At 38.2% G+C, this 19,332-nt stretch overlaps 1 gene segment (V, D, J or C); it reads right to left on the bottom strand.

Annotated features, from left to right (window-relative positions):
* Positions 1 to 17,304: 17,304 nt before the first annotated feature.
* LOC110150798 (T cell receptor alpha variable 8-3-like) lies at positions 17,305 to 17,800 on the bottom strand. The segment is given in 2 exon segments: positions 17,305 to 17,654; positions 17,785 to 17,800. Coding segments are annotated over 2 exon segments (366 nt in total).
* Between the last annotated feature and the right edge of the window lie 1,532 nt (positions 17,801 to 19,332).

Here is a 19,332-nt window from a genome sequence, read left to right as displayed (position 1 = left end):
ATACTACCTGGAACCTGTGTGACTCCCCCCAACAGGAAGTGGGGTTTGGCATGTTCATAGCCCACGTGGTCTGTGCACATGTGGGAAAAAAGTCTGGCTCACCACAAACTTTATTTTGTCTACTTGTCTTTCCCTGGTAATTGAGTTAGGCAGATCTTGAAAAGGAGTATGGAAAAAAACAATTAGTATTAAAGGTATGAGCTGAGGGGAACTGAATTTTAAACAAGTTGAAAAATATTGATAATCATTCATTAAAATAATTTTACCAGCTCATTTAAGATAGAATGTAGTATAGGCTATGAACTCTTCTTGTAACTTACTTACTAGCATTCATTTAGCCTATGCTTACCTTTCCTCCACTCAGAAACAATGACTTTTTGTTTTATTAGTTGGAGGCTAATTACAGTATTGTAGTGGTTTTTGCCATACATTGACATGAATCAGCCATGGATTTACATGTGTTCCCCATCCCGATCCCCTCTCCCACTTCCCTCCCCATCCCATCCCTCTGGGTCTTCCCAGTGCACCAGCCCTGAGCACTTGTCTTGAAACAAGTATACTATCAAGGGTGAAACAGATCACCAGCCCAGAAACAATGACTTTTTAAAAACCCACAGGTTTTCAACTTTCTTTCTTGGTGAAAAAGCTATCTTATCCAAAATAATTATCTTTTTCTTTTTTTTTTAACTGGGTTTTAGGGCTCTATTTAGGTTTTTTAGTAAACAAAATTACTTTAACATGAAATGAAGAAACATCAGTTCTTCTGACTTTCAGAATCTATCCATTTGTATGTGTTTTTATGAAATTGTAACAGGAATAAAATATTGTTTTTTTGAAATCTGTCATTGAATCTTATTTATTAGACTTTGAGGAGAATCTGGATATTCAGTCTTGTTGCCTCTACAAGGAGAATTGAACTTATTAGATCATGTGCCCTAGAATTGTACTGATGTCACTCTGAAAGCTATAAGATATTGATGAAGAAAATTGAAGATAATGCAAGTAAATATAAAGATATTTCATGTTCATGGGTTTTAAGAATTAACAATGTTGAAATGTCCTCTGAACCAGAGCAATCTACAGATTTAATGCAACCCCTCTCAAAATAGTCATGGCATTTTTCACACAACTAGATCAAATAACCCTAAAATTTGTATAGAACCACAAATTATCACAAAGGACCACAAATTATCAAAGCAATTTTGAAAAAAAAATTAACAAAATTGAAGGTATCACACTCCCTGACATCAAAATATGCTTCAAAGTTGTTATAATCCAAAATGTACATTGCTGGCCCAAACACAGAGATTCAGTCAATGGAACAGAATAGGGAGTCCAGATATTAACCCTTGTATACATGGTCAATCAATCTATAACAAAGGAGGCAAGAATAAGCAATGGGGGAAAAACTGCTTCTTCTACAAGTGGTGTCAGACAACTGGACAGCTACATGTTAAAGAGTGAAATTAGAATATTTTTTCACAGCATATACTAAAATAAACTCAAAATCGATTAGAGACTTAAATATGTGATCTGAACTCATAAATTCTTTTTTTTTAAACTCATAAATTCTTAAAGAAAGTATAGGCAATATGTTTTATGACATTCATCTTTGCCATATTTTTGTATCTATTTCCTCAGGCAAGGGAAAAAAAGAAACAACACAGAAAACAGGACCTAATTAAATTATTTTGAACAGTGAAACAAACCATTCACACACAAAAAAGGAAACTTATCAAATGGGAGAAGATATTTGGAAGTGATCAGTCAATAAGGGGTTAATGTCCAGAATATAGAAAAAAACTTTTGCACACAATATCAAAACCACAGGCAGAGGACATGAATAGGTATTTTTCCAAAGAGACATACAGATGGCAAACAGATGCATGAAAAGATGTTCAACATCTCTGATCATCAGGTAAATGCAAATTAAAGCCAAAATCACCTCACTCCTACCAGAATACTATCATGACAAAAATGAAAAATAGTTGAGTATTTTCAAGGATGTGGAGAAAAGGGAAAACTTGTGAATTCTTGCTGGGAAAGTAAACTGATGTAGCCTCTATTTAAAACAGCATGAAGATTCCCCAAAATAATAAAAATATAACTACTGTATGATTCGGGGCTTCCCAGGTGGCTCAGCAATAAAGAATCCACCTTCAATGCAGGAGACACTTCAATTTCGATCCCTGGGTCAGGAAGATCCCCTGGAGTAGGAAATGGCAGCCCACTCCAGTATTCTTGCTGGGAAAATTTCCAGAGACAGAGGAGCCTGGTGCTCTATGTTTCCATGAGATTGCAAAGAGTTGGACATGACTGCAGTGACTTAGCATGCACATGCATTATATGATTCATTGATTCCATTTCTGGGTATCTATCAGAAGAAAACAAAAACACTAATTCAAAAATATGTAGGCACCCAAATGTTCACTGCAACATTACTTCCAATAGTGAAGATATATAGAAACAACCTCAGTTTTCACTCATATGAATGGATATAGAAGATATATGTGTGTGTGTGTGTGTGTGTGTGTGTGTGTGTGTGTGTATATACAATGGAATGTTACTAGCCATAAAAAAGAATAAAATTTTGCCAGTCGGGACAGCATGATAGACTTGGAGGATATCACACTTAGCGAAATATCAGATAGAGAAAGACAAATACTGTATGCTTTCACTTTTATATGAAATCTGGGGACTGGGATGGGGAATACATGTAAATCCATGGCTAATTCATTTCAATGTATGACAAAAACTACTGTAATGATGTAAAGTAATTAGCCTCCAACTAATAAAAATAAATGGAAAAAAATAAAAAAAATAAAAAAAAGAACTAAAGTAAATCAGAAAAAAAAATAAATAAAAAGCAAAACAAATTAACAAATATAACAAAACAGAAACAGACTCAGACATACAGGGAACAAACTATTGGTTACTGAAGGAGAAAGGGTGGGTGTAGGGGTGAAATAAATGAAGGGGATTAAGAGGTAGAAACTTCCACTTACAAAATAAATAAATTAAAACTAAGTAATGTGCAGTGAAGGGAAAGAATCCATCTTGCCAAGAACTTGACTGCAGCCAATGAAACTGATTTTAGACTTCTTGCATCCAGAACTGAAAGAGAATAAATTTGTTTCAAATGATCAATTCATGTATGAACACTGAACAAATATTTTCTGTTCGCTTTGCCCCAGTCATAGGATAAGATGTGAGTATTTGCAATCTGCAAATGTGAGTAATTGCAATTGTGAGTTATTTGTATTTGCAATTATGGTAAGGCAGATTTGGATATTCTTGAGACACCCAACTAAACTGGATAACATCTTTATTGGAGTTATTTTCTCTCCTTTTAGATCCTTTCACTTTTTATCGTTTTGGAGTCCCTCATATTGTGTTTAAATATTTACTTTAAATCTGTCGTCTTATCTAGATACTCTCCTAGCTACATCAGAGGTTCTAGTGCAGAAGGAGATATAGGAGATATTCAGAAGGGACAAGACCAAATCCCAAATTCATTGGGCCAAAAAGTGTTTGTGGTTAAAACTGTACCAGTGTAGGTAAGAAATACTAAACAGTGCAGATACTTGGTAACGGCCTCACGGAGTGACTGAGGCTGGAGGAGGGGCTGAGCCCCGGGAGGGTTCGTGTAGAGGCCGCAGGTGCCTGGGGAGCACCGTGCTGCGCAGCACAGAAGTAAGTGCCCGAGTCTGTGGTCTGCGGAGAGGAGACTGCAGTGAGCTGCGGCGTTCTGTAGGGACTGTCATGGCGTTTAATCTTCCATCCTGCTCTGTCCCTGAAGGAATGTAAAACAGACGGATGAGGCGGCCCCCGGGGTTCTGACGGAACCACTACACATTGACTGTGAGGGTGGAGAAATTACACCGCAGAGTAGAGCTGGCTCCCTCCTGGAGACTCAGGGCTGGGGGACTCTGTGCCACATCCACCCCTCTCACACCCGATGAGACAGAGAACAGTCATAGGAGAGGGTCACAGTAGTGTAGTGTAAGTCGCTCAGTCATGTCCCACTCTTTGCGACCCCATGGACTATATACAGCTCATGGAATTCTCCATGCTAGAATACTGCAGTGGGTAGCCTTTCCCTTCTCCATGGGATCTTCCCAACCCAGGGATTGAACCAACGTCTCCCTCATTGCAGGCGATTCTTCACCAGCTGAGCCACAGAGCTCCTGCAAAACCCTGACAGTGCCCTCGGGAGTGATGAGGATAGAAAGTCTGTAGAACCTGTGAGCTCCTGCTTCTCCCTCCCACAACACTACAGCTACTCAGTCCTGCAGATTCCGCTGTGGGAGCCCCAACTCACAGCAAACGTGGGCAAACAGAAGCCTCGGCACAGAGTCCACTTGCCTCTTCATGACACTGCTTTGCTGCTGGGAAAATTTCACCTTAAGATACATAGTAAATCCTGGGTGGGGAGGGTCATGACTTGACTGGAAATGTTCCTGCTCCTGCAACCAATCAGCTCAGCCAACAAACCCTGCTCAGGTGACATTGACAGGAAGCCCCACCTACCATCATCAGTTCCATGGAGAACACTAAAATTAAGAAAACAATATTGTTTCTTTTGTAAAACAAACAAACAAAAATAATCTAAGATGTCCTTGAAAACCAAACACTTCCAGGATTCTTTTGGCCTTCAAAGAACATGCTAACTTCCTAAAAATAACACTGTCTGAGACCCTGATTCTTTTAAGCTAACAGATCTCAGGAGGTTTGCATTCAGCTCCCCTTGAAGTCCCAGGCACCGTGTCACTCAGAGCACAGAAGTGCTAGGCTGAGTCTTTCCAATGGACTGATGCTTTCCTCCGGTGGAAGGAGGAAAACTCTCACTCCTGTTAAATTCAACCTCAACACAGTTGATGTCTGAAACAAGGCTGTCTTTAGATGTATACTTCAGAAGAAGCTGGAGTCCTTGGTTAGGGTACTGCACCTACTGGAGGAGATTTGGTTGAACAGAAGATGAGTAGTTGCACCTCAGCCCCAGAGGGGGTCCTTCAGAGACAGTGATGTGGCCATCGGGCTGGGTCACTGACTGGAATCTAGCTCCTCCTGAAACATCAATGCTGAATCAATGAGCTCAGCTAAAACAAAAAGACTCTATTCAAAGTCACATTGGAACAATGTTCCATGTGCAGACAAGGGAGTAAAATGGAATGCCAGTCAGTCAGGAATGGAAGCACCTCAAAGTGGACCCCACAGTCACAGCACAGCAGTGAAGAAGCGGTGAGAACCTTTCTTGGAGATCCTGCACAAACAAAAGTCTGAAGACTGGCTGACTTGAACCCAGGTTGCTCTGAGGTTGAGGTATGACAGAAGATTTAGATTTCTCCTCCTGAAGGAGATTGTATGGAGCGTTAGGAAGAGAGGCTGTCTTAACAGAACTGCTTGCCTCTAGTGTCTGAGATGCTTTACATATCGCTGTGTAAAAAATGTCAGAATATCTCTTTAAACTGTAAAGAAGGAAAGTTTTTGTGAGTTTATTCTAATCTGATACAGAAAACCATTTCTGATTTATTCAACAGCCTCCTCTATCAGTCAGGTGGAGAAATAAAGAGAAGTTCACATTTTTGTGAAACTTCTTCACTCCCTTCCTGACCTTTTATGGTTGAATTTAAAGCATTAAAATTATGTAGAGAAGAGAAGTTGTGTTTTGTAGGCCCTGAAAGTTATAAAATTGGGCTTTTTAAAAAACACAAAATTATGAATAAAATTGATTATAAAATAATTTTTAGAATGAGAAGTATAACTGTAGGAAATTGCAATCTTAAAAACAAATACCACAAGCAGTATATATCTAGAAAATGATACAATATTTCAGTACTTATTTCCCTGACACATTTCTATAATAACTTTTGTTTCTATGTTCTTTGGCTCCATAATTTTTGTTTCTTCATATGACAATAAATTTGTTAATATTTCCTATCTAGAGAAAATAAAGATAATCTGGTCTTTACTCCTATCATACTTGATAAATTTTTTAATATTCACAATTTATTTTTATTAATGCATGAGTATTTTTAGGATTAGAGTCAAATTTTGGAATTGTCTATCAAGTTACTATGTGCTACAAGATTTCATTATATTTCAAGTTTTCTAATCTATAACCAATTCTAAGCACTATGAACTAACACAACACATTTATTAAGTCTGCTATTTTCCTGTTTTGTGTAATAAATTATCATGAACTTTGTGATTTAAAACAACATGCATTTATCTCATAGTTTCTGTATGTCAGAAGTCAGAGCACAGCTAAGCTGGATCTCACAAATCTGCAATCATGGAGTCAACCAACACTGTGGTCTTGTCTGAGGCTTGAGGGTCCTCTTCCAAACTCATGTGATTGTGGCAGAATTCATTTCCTTATAGCCATAGCCCTTATGACAGCTTGCTCCCTCAAGCCTGGGTGAATCTCTCTAAACTGATAAAAAGCTTAAGCCTTCATTTAAAGAACTTACCTGATTAAATTAAGCCCACCAAAGACAATCTCCCTATTAATTCACTCAAGTTCAAATTGATTAGGTACTTTAATTACATCTGCAAATCTCCTTCCCTTTGCCATACAATAAAACAAAAACAAAAGTGATATCTAACACAATCACCAAGGACATAGAAGAAATAAAGAATAAGCAAACAGAGATGAATAACACAATTACTGAAATTAAAAATACTCTAGAAGGAACCAATAGCAGAATAACTGAGGCAGAGGAATGGATAAGTGAGCTGGAGGATAGAATGGTGGAAATAACTGCTGAAGAGCAGAATAAAGGGAAAGGAATGAAAAGAATTGAGGAAAGCCTCAGAGACCTTTGGGACAATATTAAATGCACCAATATTTGAGTTATAGTGGTCGCAGAGGAAGAAGAAAAAAAGAAAGATGATGAGAAAATTTTGAAGAAATTATAGTTGAAAACTTCCCCAACATGGGAAAGGAAATAGTCAATCAAGTCCAAGAAGCACAGAGAGTCCCCTACAGGTTAAACCCAAGGAGAAACACATTGAGACACATATTAATCAAGCTAACAGAGATTAAGCACAAAGAAAGAATATTAAAAGCAGCAAGGGAACATCCAAGGGAAAACCTATATGATTAACAGAAGATCTTTCAGCAGAAACTCCATAGGCCAGAAGGGAATGGCAGGATATATTTAAAGTCCTAAAAGAGAAAAATCTACAACCATGATTACTATACCCAGCAAAGATCTCATTCAAAATTGACAGAGAAATCAAAAGCTTTATGAGACAAGCAGAAGTTAAGAGAATTCAGCACCACCAAACCAGCCTTGCAACAAATACTAAAGGGACTTACATAGCCAGTAAACACAAGAGAAAGGAAAGACCTACAAAAACAAACCCAAAACAATCAAGAAAATGCCAATAGGAACATATGTATCAATAATTACCTTAAATGTAAATGGATTAAATGCACCAACCAAAAGATACAGACTGACTGAATGGATACAAAACTAAGACCCATATATATGCTGCCTACAGGAGACCCACTTCAGACTGAGAGACACATACAGACTGAAAGTAAAAGGATGGAAAAAGATATTCCATGCAAATGGAAACCAAAAGAAAGCTGGAGTGGCAATCCTTATTTCAGACAAAATAGACTTTAAAATAAAGAATATCATAAGAGACAAAGAAGGACACTACATAATGATCAAGAGATCAATCCAAGAAGAAGACAACAATTGTAAATGTCATCAGACTGTAAAGCATCTGTCTACAATGCGGGAGACCAGGGCTTGATCCCTGGGTTGGAAAGATCCCCTGGAGACAGAAATGGCAATCCACTCCAATATTATTGCCTGGAAAATCCCATGGACCGAGAAGTCTGTTAGGCTATGTCCATGGGGTCGCAAAGAGTCGGACACAACTGAGCGACTTCACTCACTCACTTGTGCACCCAACGTAAGAGCACCTCAATACATAAGGCAAGCACTAACAGGCATAAGAGGAGAAATTGACAGCAACACAATAATAGTAGGGGACTTTAACACCCCACTGTCATCAATGGACAAATCATCAAAACAGAATCAATAAGGAAACACAAACCTTAAATGAAACATTAGACCAAATGGACCTAATTGATATCTTCAGGACTTTCCATCCAAATGCAGAAGAATACACTTTCTTCTCAAGTGCACATGGAATATTCTCCAGGATAGACCACATCTTGGGCCACAAATCAAGCCTCAGTAAATTTAAGAAAATTGAAATTATATCAAGTATCTTCTCTGATCACAATGCTATGAGACTAGATATCAACTACAGGAAAAAAAAAAAAAACAGCAAAAAACACAAACTCATGGAGATTAAACAATACATTACTAAATAACAAAGAGGTTACTGAAGAAATAAGAAAAGAAATCAAAAGATTCCTAGAAACAAATGACAATGAAAACACAAAACCCAAAACCTATGGGACTCAGCAAAAGCAGTTCTAAGAGGGAGGTTTATAGCAATACTATCATATCTCAGAAGCAAGAAAAGCATCAAATAGACAGCCTAACTCTACATCTAAAGCAGCTGGAAAAAGAAGAACAAAAAACCCCAAAGTCAGCAGAAGGAAGGAGATCATAAAAATCAGAGCAGAAATAAATGAAAAAGAAATGAAGGAAACAATAGCAAAGATTAATAAAACTAAAAGCTGGTTCTTTGAGAAGATAAACAAAATTGACAAACCACTAGCCAGATTCATCAAGAAAAGAAGAAAAATCAAATCAATAAAATTAGAAATGAAAAAGGAGAGGTTACAATAGACAATGCAGAAATACAAAGGATTGTAAGAGAATATTGAGCAACTATATGCTAATAAAATGGACAATATATAGGAAATGGACAGATAGTTAGAAAAGATTAGCCTCCCAAGACTGAACCAGGAAGAAATAGAAATTATGAACAACCCAATTACAAACACTGAAATTGAAACAGTGATCAAAAATCTCCCCCAAAACAAAAGCCCAGGGCCAGATGGCTTCACAGGGGAATTCTATCAAACATTTAGAGAAGAGCTAATGCCTATTTTTCTGAAACTCTTCCAAAAAATTGCAGAGGAAGGAACACTTCCAAACTCATTCTACAAGGCCACAATCACCCTGATACCAAAACCAGGCAAAGACAACATGAAAAAAGAAAATTATAGGCCAATATCACTGATGAACATAGATGCAAAAATCCTCAACAAAATTCTAGCAAACAGAATCCAACAACACATTAAAAAGCTCATACACCATGATCAAGTCAGGTTTATTCCAGGGATGCAAGGATTCTTCAATATATGCAAATCAATCAACATGATACACCATATCAACAAATTGAAAGGTTAAAAACCATATGATCATCTCAATAGATGCAGAAAAAGCCTTTGACAAAATCCAGCACACATTTATGATAAAAACGCTTCAAAAAATGGGCATAGAAGGAACCTACCTCAACATAGTAAAGGCCATATATGAAAAGCCCACAGCAAACATTATTCTCAATGGTGAAAAACTAAAAGCATTCCCTCTAAGATCAGGAACAAGACAAGGGTGTCCACTCTCACCACTATTATTCAACATAGTTTTGGAAGTCCTAGCTACAGCAATTAGAGAAGAAAAAGAAATAAAAGGAATCCAGATCAGAAAAGAAGAAGTAAAACTCTCACTGTTGCAGATGACATGATACTATATATAGAAAACTCCAAAAGAAACTATCAGAAAATTACTAGAGCTAATCAGCAAATTCAGCAAAGTCACAGGATACAAGGTCAATACACAGAAATCACTTGCACTCCTATATAATTAACAATAAAAAATCAGAAAAAGAAATTAAGGAATCAATATCATTCACCATTGCAACAAAAAGAATAAAATATCTAGGAATAAACCTACCTAAAGAAACAAAAGACCTGTATCAGAAAACTATAAGATACTGATGAAAGAAATCAAAGATGACATAAACAGATGGAGAGATATTCCATGTTCCTGGGTGGGAATAATCAATATTGTGAAATGACTATACTACCAAATGCAACCTAGGGATTCAATGTGATCCCTATCAAATTACCAATGGCATTTTTCACAGAACTAGAACAAAAAAATTCACAATTCATATGGAAACACAAAAGACCCTGAATAGCCAAAGCAGTCTTGAGAAAGAAGAATGGAGCTGGAGGAATCAACCTTCCTGACTTCAGACTATACTACAAAGCTACAGTCATCAAGACAGTATGGTACTGGCACAAAAACAGCCAATGGAAAAAGATGGAGAACCCAGAGATAAACCCACACACCCATGGGTACCTTATTTTTGACAGAGGAGGCAAGAATATAAAATGGGGTAAAGACAGCTTCTTCAATAAGTGGTGGTGGGAAAATTTGACAGCAATGTACAAAAGAATGAAATTAGATCACTACCTAATGCCATACACAAAGATAAACTCAAAATGGATTAAAGACCTAAATGTAAGACCAGAAACTATAAAACTCTTAGAGGAAAACATAGGCAGAACACTCAATGACATAAATCAAAGCAAGATCTTCTATGACCCACCTCCTAGAGTAATGGAAATAAAAACAAAAATAAACAAGTGGGACCTAATTAAACTTAAAAGCTTTTGCACAACAAAGGAAACTACAAACAAGGTGAAAAGACAACCCTCAGAATGGGAGAAAATAATAGCAAGGCAAACAACTGATAAGGAATTAATTTCCAAAGTATAAAAGCAGCTCATACAACTCAATACTAAAAAACAAACAACCCAATCAAAAAGTGGGAAAGGGACCTGAAGAGACATTTCTCCAAAGAAGACATACAGATGGCTAACAAGCACATGAAAAGATGCTCAACATCACTCATTATTAGAGAAATGCAAATCAAAACTACAATGAGATACCACCTCACACCAGTCAGAATGGCCATCATCAAAAAAGTCTACAAACAGTAAATGCTGGAGAGGGTATGGAGAAAAGGGAATGCTCTTGCATTGCTGGTGGAAATGTAAATTGATACAGCCATTATGGAAGATGGTATGGAGACTCCTTAAAAAGCTAGGAATAAAACCACCATAGTGACCCAGAAATCCCACTCCTAGGCATATACCCTGAGGAAACCAAAATTGAAAAAGACACACATACCCCAATGTTCACTGCAGCTCTATTTATAATAGCTAGAACATGGAAGCAACCTAGATGTCCATCGACAGATGAATGGATAAAGAAGCTGTGGTACATATATACAATGGAATACTACTCAGCCATAAAAAGGAACACATTTGAATCTGTTCTAATGAGGTGGATGAAACTAGAGCCCATTATACAGAGTGAAGTAAGTCAGAAAGAGAAATATAAATATCATATACTGACACATATATATGGAATCTGAAGAGATGGCACTGATGAATTTATTTTCAGGGCAGCAGTGGAGAAACAGACATAGAGAACAGACCTATGGACAAGGTGGGAGGAGAGGAGGGGAAGGGGCGGTGTGTGGACAGAGTAACATAGAAACGTACAGCACCATGTGTGAGAGATGGCCCCTGGGAGTGTGCTGTATGACTCAGAGCACGGGCTGAGGGAGCAGGGAGCTCAGACGGGGGCTCTGAGACGGGCTGAGGGGCGGGCGGGAGGGAGGGAGACGGGAGGGAGCTCAGACGGGGCCTCTGAGACGGGCTGAGGGCGGGCGGGAGGGAGACGGGAGGGAGCTCAGACGGGGCCTCTGAGACCGGCTGAGGGGCGGGCGGGAGGGAGATGGGAGGGAGGCCTGGGAGCGAGGGCACATGGGTGTACTATGGCTGATTCTTGTTGATATGAAAGAAAACCACACAATTCTGTAAGGCAATTATCCTTCAATTAAAAAAAATTAAAAATAATAAAAAGAATGATATCTATCATCTTGTAGATCTTACAAGGAACAGATGGCAAAGAAATAAAAAGATTTGTTGCTGGAGAGGCACAAATGGGTTTGTGGGAATATTAAATATTTTTTAAGATGAGAAAGCTTGAATATTTTAAATGCTGGGAGGGAATCAGTAAGAAAATCTTGAAGAGTCAGACCAAAGTTTGTATGATCAGTGGGCTGAAGTGCCAGAGAATTCAGACAGAATACTGTGGGTAAATCATTTGGGCAGAGGGGTACCATTTCAAAGTAAGAGAGACACCTTTTTTATTATTATGGGAGAGGATGTAAACTATATGTGTAAAACAGTAATATTTTACCTAGGATGCAGAAAGTTGAGGAAGATTCATTTAATGATACGAATTGTCTTTATTGTCACCTACCAAGACTCATCAAATGTGGTAGGCTGGCTATTTTAGGAGAGTACAGAGTCAAAGGAGATATAAATGATATAGAAACATGAAAAAAAATTTTCATTCACCATTTCATTTACTATTGATGTTAAAAGCCACAAATATATGGGGAAAAACTTCTGTAAGACTGTATGATTCATATGGCTGGATGAAGTCATACTGTCTTCTGGGGATTACGGTTTAAGTATGTAAGAGTGGGAAGCATAGACATGTGTTGGTTTGAGGGATGTAATGAGGTTAAGGTGTCCTCAAGGGTTCCCACGTGGGACGTTTCCAGTCCACCTGCATAATCCAGCTTCACCAATCAGCTCTCATTCGTCAGTGCACAGGTCAAAAGCACCCTGTGGTCAAGCTGTGGCCCATCTGCTGAATGTTCCTTGTATGTCAGGGATAGTAATAACAGGTGAGATTAAAGAACAATGTGGAATGGCCCCTGTCCTTGAGGAACTTGTACTAGTAAAGAGTTAAAAACCAAACAATATTCATGACATTGTAAATATTGCTATTGCAAAATTGTGTACAAAATACTAAAAGAGGAAGAAGACAAATAAATATAAGGTGGAAAATCTTTGAAAAAGTACATGTGACATTTACTGAGTCCTGAAGGTTGAGTAGGCTTTTGCAAACTTGAGAAAAGAATAATATATATGAGAAGAAAATATTAAAATGAGTTCATTATGTCTGATGTTTAGGAATCTTGGGGTAGTGGTGGGGATGAGGATGAAAACTTCCTGGAAGTAATACTGTAAATGGCCACAGAAACCTTGATTTTCACTTGTAGGTCATGGTGAGCTATAGAAGGTCTTAAAATAGAACAGCAATCTAATCCAAATGTGTGTTTTAGAATGATTACTTTAGAGAGTTTGCAGTGGTAGGAGCTTATGGGTAAAGGATATATTTAAGAAGTTATTCCAACCAACTTGGTGAGAGATTATGAGAACCTGAACTAGGATAGTAACAAGGCAACTAAAAAGAGGTGGTTGAATGCGAGAGATATTTATAAGACAGGATTGATGTGATTTCATATATCAGTCAACTTTGACTAGCCTAAGACTTAGTACAAAGAACCTCACAATCTCAGTGGCTCACAGAACAAAGCTTAATGAATGGTCCACTGTGTGTTACTTGTGGGTCAGCTGCCATTCCAACACTGTGGCTCTGCTCTTGCATACAAGTGGATTCAGGTCTGCTCCCATGAGTTGTCTCTTCATTCTGAAACTTGTGTCTGCTTCACATGATGGAATAAAACCTGAAAGGACAACTACTGTCTGGTATGTGAAGGGAAGAAACAAAAGAAGGCATATCATGTAAATATATTTAGTTTTAACTAGGATATAAACATGGTCACATTGTTACGTCCAAAGTCCACAGTGTGGTGAAGTATCGGAAATACACTCTGGCTAAAGGTTAACATAGCAAGAGTGAGAGAGAACAAGTAGTCAACAAACAATATACACTATTGCTCTTGGGCTTTCCAGGTGGCACAGTGGTAAAGAATCTGCTTGCCAATGCAGGAGATGCAAAAGATGCAGGTTCAATCCCTGGGTCAGGAAGATCCCCTGGAGAAGAAAATGGCAACCCACTCCAGTATTCTTGCCTGGAAAATTCCATGGACAGAGAAGCCTGGCTGGCTATAGTCCATGGGGTCGCACATGCACACTTGGAAATGAGCTACGTGAGAGTGAACTTATAGGGCAGTCACAGGTTAACCATTTTAGGGAAAAGAAGATTAACTTCAAATATTTAAGAATGGTTTTTGTGAAGACCTAGATGAAATCAATAGTAAAAATAACTTGCTTTTCCCATTTCTCTCTTTTGTTCTTTTTGTAAAATTTGAAGAACATGCCTTAAGTGAATTAGTTGCTCACAGTAATAACCTCTTGTATAAGATCTTGTCCCCTTTATCAGAGCAGATGGTTCTGTTCTGGTGATGAAGTCTTTATGGCTGCTAAGTTTCCAGGTTCACACTCAAATACTTGGCTCACAAAGTCATAATAGTGAGAGATTTGTGATTTAAAAAAAATTATTTTAGCTATCACTTAATTTTCTTCAAGTGCATGTGACTACATGATAGAGAAAACTAAAGGGCTAGAGTCCACCATATCAAAACATGTCACTTTATACTTGAAATTCAGAAGTGAAATCTTTCCCTCCACAATACTCAGCAACCAAAATCATTTTGGCTGCTGACTTACAGCTATTCAGAATGGTCCAGAATCTTGCTGAAAAGCCATATACTTTGAATCTTTATTTTCTTTCCATGGGTGTCACAGCAGTCTCCAAATGAGCCAGACTGGACTCATTTTTCCATATACTATCTTTTGAACACTCTCCTATGGCTCCTTTCTTTCTTGTAACTACCCCAGTATACAAGTAACAAAACTAAGATTAAAATATTTATTAACTTCTTTTTGCTGTAATTCAGTTGAGTTGGAATATGCATATGCCTACCCTCTTAAATGCCTTTATATTGCTTTACTTACCAGGGATTATTTCTACTTTCCAGGTTATGGTTATAATTGAATTACATACATACTCAAATAGTTTTGCATAATACATGCTGCATAGTACATACAATACCAGAGAAACACCAAGAAAAAGTTGAAGAGGGTAGACAGGGTAGGAAATTCAAAAATGACTTGAGCTGTGCATAGTAAATATTTCTATGAGATGAAGCTCATAGAGTTCTTTTTGCCTTTTACTTTCTATATGAAAATTAACTTTTACAAAGTTAATCGACTTTACTTTTGTAAAGCTTTTTATTTTATATTCCCCTAGAGTAGGAAATGGCAAACCACTCCAGTATTCTTACCTAGAAAATTCCATGGACAGAGGAGCCTGGAAGGCTACAGTCCATAGGGTCACAAAGAGTCAGCACAACTGAGTGACACATACAGCCAATCAACAATGTTGCAACAGTTTCAGGTGGACAGTAAAGGGACTGGGCCATACACATACACGGGTCCATTCTCCCCAAACGTCCCTCCCACATAACAGTGAGCAGAGTTCCCTGTGCTATACAGTAGGACTTTGTTGGTTATGCATTTAAAATATAGCAGTGTGTACATGTTGATCCCAAACTCCCTAACTATTCTTTCTCCTCATTCTTCCCCCCTGGCAACCATAAGCTTCATTCTCTAAGTCTGTGGATGTTTCTGTTTTGTAAATAAGTTTATTTGTATCATTTCTGTTTAGATTCTGTATATGTGGGATGTCACACAATGTTTCTCCTTTTCTGTCTGATTTGCTTATCTCAGTATGATAATCTCCAGGTCCATCCATGTTGCTGCAAATGGCATTTATTTCATTCCCTTTAATGGCTGAGTAATACTCCATTGTATACCTGTACCACATCTTCTTTATCCATTCCTCTATCAATGGACATTTAGGTTGCTTCTATGTCTTGACTATTGTGAATAATGCAGTGAACACTGGAGTGCATGTATCTTTTTGGACCATGTTTTTTCCTCTGGGTATGTGCCCAGGAGAGGGATTGCTGGATTATATAGGAACTCTACTTTTAGTTTTTTGAGGAATTTCCATACTGTTTTCCACAGTGACTGCACCAATTTACATTCCTGCCAACAGTATAGAAGAGTTCCCTTTTCTCCACATCTTCTCCAGTGTTTTATTGTTTGTAGATTTTTTTGATGATGGCCATTCTGATTTGTGTGAAGTGATACCTCACTGTCATTTTGATTTGCATTTTTCTAGTAATTAGCAATGTTGAGCATCTTTACACGTGTCTGTTGGCTATCTGCATGTCTTCTTTGGAGGAATTTCTATTTAGGTCATATGCCCATTTTCCCACTGGGTTGTTTGCTGTTTTGTTATTGAGTTATATAAGCTGCTAGTATATCTTGGAAATTAAGCCCTTGTCCATCACAACATTTGCAAATATTTTCTCCTGGTCTGTACCTTGGGTCTTCGTATTGTTTATGAATTCATTTGCTGTAAAAAAAATACTTGTAAGTTTATTAGGTCCCATTTGTTTATTTTTGCTTTTATTTCTATTGCCTTGGGAGACTGACCTAAGAAAACATTGGTACAATTTATGTCAGAGAATGTTTTGCCTATGTTCTCTTCTAGGAGTTTTATGGTGTCATGTCTTATATTTAAGTCTTTAAGCCATTTTGAGTTTATTTTTGTGTATGGTGTGTGAGAGTATGTTCTAACAGCATTGATTTACATGCAGTTCTCCAACTTTCCCAATACTATTTGGTGAAGAGTGTCTATGTCATAATAAGCAAACTGGGTTTCAGAGTAATACATTTGAGAGATGAGCGTGGTTTGACCAAAGAAGTAGCAGTGAAAATGGCAGCGGTGGTTCGATTTGGCATTAATTTTTAAGATATGGCCAACCGGATTTCTTTCTGAGTTAGATGTAGGCAGTGAGAAAACAATAAGAGTCAAAGATCACTAAAGTTACAGCAAGAGCTGTGGACAGCATGGAGGTACTCTCAGCTGTAAACGAGAGCTGTGGGAGAAGTGTGTTGGAGGACAGTTCAGAAGGTGAACGGTCAGAAGGTTAGTGCTGCTCACATTGAACTGGGGCTTCCCAGGTGGCACAGAGGTAAAGAACCTGCCTGCCAAGTGGGAGATATGGGTTTGATCCCTGGGTTGGGAAAATCTCCTGGAGAAGGAAATGGCAACCCACTGAAGTATCCTTGCCTGGGAAATCTCATGGACAAACGAGCCTGGGGGACTGCCATCCAGGGAGTTATAAAAAGTTGGACATGACTTAGTGACTAAACAACAACAACACTTAAAAAAATCCTTCAGAATGCTATGTCACCACGAAAAGGAGACTATCCATACGAGTCTATTCCAGGTCTGGTCTCGCATAGCTGTAAAACAAGGGACTCATTGAAAATCTTGTTTTTCCTCAGGACCACGCACTCCCCAGGACTCTTCTTCTCCTTGTGCTCACTTTCATCAGAGCACAGACCTCTCTAAAACCAGGTCAGGCTGAGACTCTGAGTGTATTAAGCTATAATGTCTGAGAAGGTTTTTCTTCAGCTCCCCCTGCAGACTCAGGCACTGTGTCACACAGAGCACAGAAGTACTTGGCAGAGTCACTCCAATGGGCTGAAGCTTTCATCAGGTGGAAGGACTTTTCATCCTTCTTGAATTCAGCCTCGAAGCCTTTGATGCCTTTAACCCGGATGGGCCCTGATAAATACTTCAGTAGAACCTGGAGGCCTTGACTGGGGTACTGGACATACCAGAAGAGATTAATAGATCCACCATAAGAATAGTTGCATCTCAGCTCCAGACGGTTTCCTTCAGAGACGCTGATGTGACCGTCAGGCTGGGTCACTAACTGGGCTCCAGTTCCTCCTGCAATAGCAATGCAGCATTAGTGAATCCAGGACACACCTATCTATAATGAGACTGTGTTTCCATTCAGACACCCTCAGAGCAAAATCCCTTCTTTATAGGCAGAAGCATGGAATATAATGTTACTTACTTGCTGTGAAGAGCATTCCAAGTAGCAGAAGAGTCACTGAGAGCATGGCTATGCAGGGAGGAAGATCTCCCTTGAGGAGCAGGAAGGAATGTGCCAGAGTGTGCTGAGTCCTTGTAACAGGGAAAATCTGAGAGTTAAAGAGATCCCTGTTTAGGCAATCCTTGCTACTACCAGTAAGAAATGCTTCCTTAAGAATGACTACTCCTAAAAAAAAAAAAAAAAAAAAAAAAAAAAGAATGCTCCTGACGTTGAGCCTGTTCAAATATGCACTTCAATGAGTTGTAAGATAAGAAGCTCATAGGAGTGAGACAAACACTTCCAGTTTATGCAACATCACCCTCTGCAGGTCAACAAAAGAAACAAATCGAGTCTTCAGGCTTTTGTTCCCCATCTCCTTTCTGCTCCTATTTAGGCTTGAATTGCTTAGCATTTTAAACTGATGATAATGTTTCAGGGGTTTGCTTACTAAGAGGCTCTTTTAATATTATGAATTAAATAGCACTATATAATCACATAAAGTAAATTATCCTTATTTTTATAGATGAGAAAATTGAAGCAAGAAAGGAAGGATGTAATTTGTTCAAGATCACAATAAGTGATCTGGAATTTGTCCCATTGGTATGATTCAAGAATCTGTATCATTGGCCACTGACAATTTAGCACTATGGCCACTAGGCTAGATAGTATCCTCACTTATTAGATGGGAAATCAAGTCCTTTAGAAGTTAAATGATTTGTCCAAGGATATATAAGGATTAGAACCTAATTCAATTAGACTCCACTATGTTGTCATCTACTGACAACTACTGACAATACTGCTCTGTAGATTAAATGTAATTTCACCAAGACACACAGGTAGAGCAAACTTCACAAGAGAATAGAAACTAAAGAAAATCTCAAGGAACTCAAACATTGACGTGATGACCAGTAGAAAAAAGTATCAGAGAAACCTCAAAGGTAGTCCAGAGAGGTACATGGCAAATCAGAATTGACTGGTGTCCTGAAAGAGAAGGAAAGTGGAGTTTCAAAGAGGAAGGACTGTCCATCAGAGCAGATGCTAAAAAATGTCTACCTAGTGAGATGATGACTGAAAAGTGTCTATTGACTTTTAGCAGCACAGAGATCATGATTTGAGTCGTTCAGCAGAAACTCAACTTTTCTCAAAGCAGAAAAGTTTTGGAATACAGAAATCTCCTTCCAGAGGCTGAACTGTGACGGGGAGAAAAGACATGGTGCTAACTAGACAAGGATGTTAAAGTGGTAATTGTAGGGGCTTTAAAGGTTGAGACATATTTACATGTTTTTGGAAATGTTCTATGAACAATGGATCAAACTTCTGAAGAGACAGCCAGGATGGAATATGGACCACAGGTAGGAGAATTAATTTGTGAGGAGAAACAGTTATTTCCAATTTTATTGGAATGAAGGAGGAAAGAATTGGTTTGGTTTTCAGTACTATTTCAGGATATGAAGGCAGAAAGTTGACACATCTATTAATTTTAATGAATTTTTTCTTCTTGTAGATAGAAATTAAGTACCTTCCAAGATA

Source organism: Odocoileus virginianus, unplaced genomic scaffold (genome assembly GCF_023699985.2).
Source record: "Odocoileus virginianus isolate 20LAN1187 ecotype Illinois unplaced genomic scaffold, Ovbor_1.2 Unplaced_Scaffold_27, whole genome shotgun sequence".
Taxonomy (NCBI): Eukaryota; Metazoa; Chordata; class Mammalia; order Artiodactyla; family Cervidae; genus Odocoileus; species Odocoileus virginianus.
This window is presented reverse-complemented; position numbering and strand designations above follow the sequence as displayed.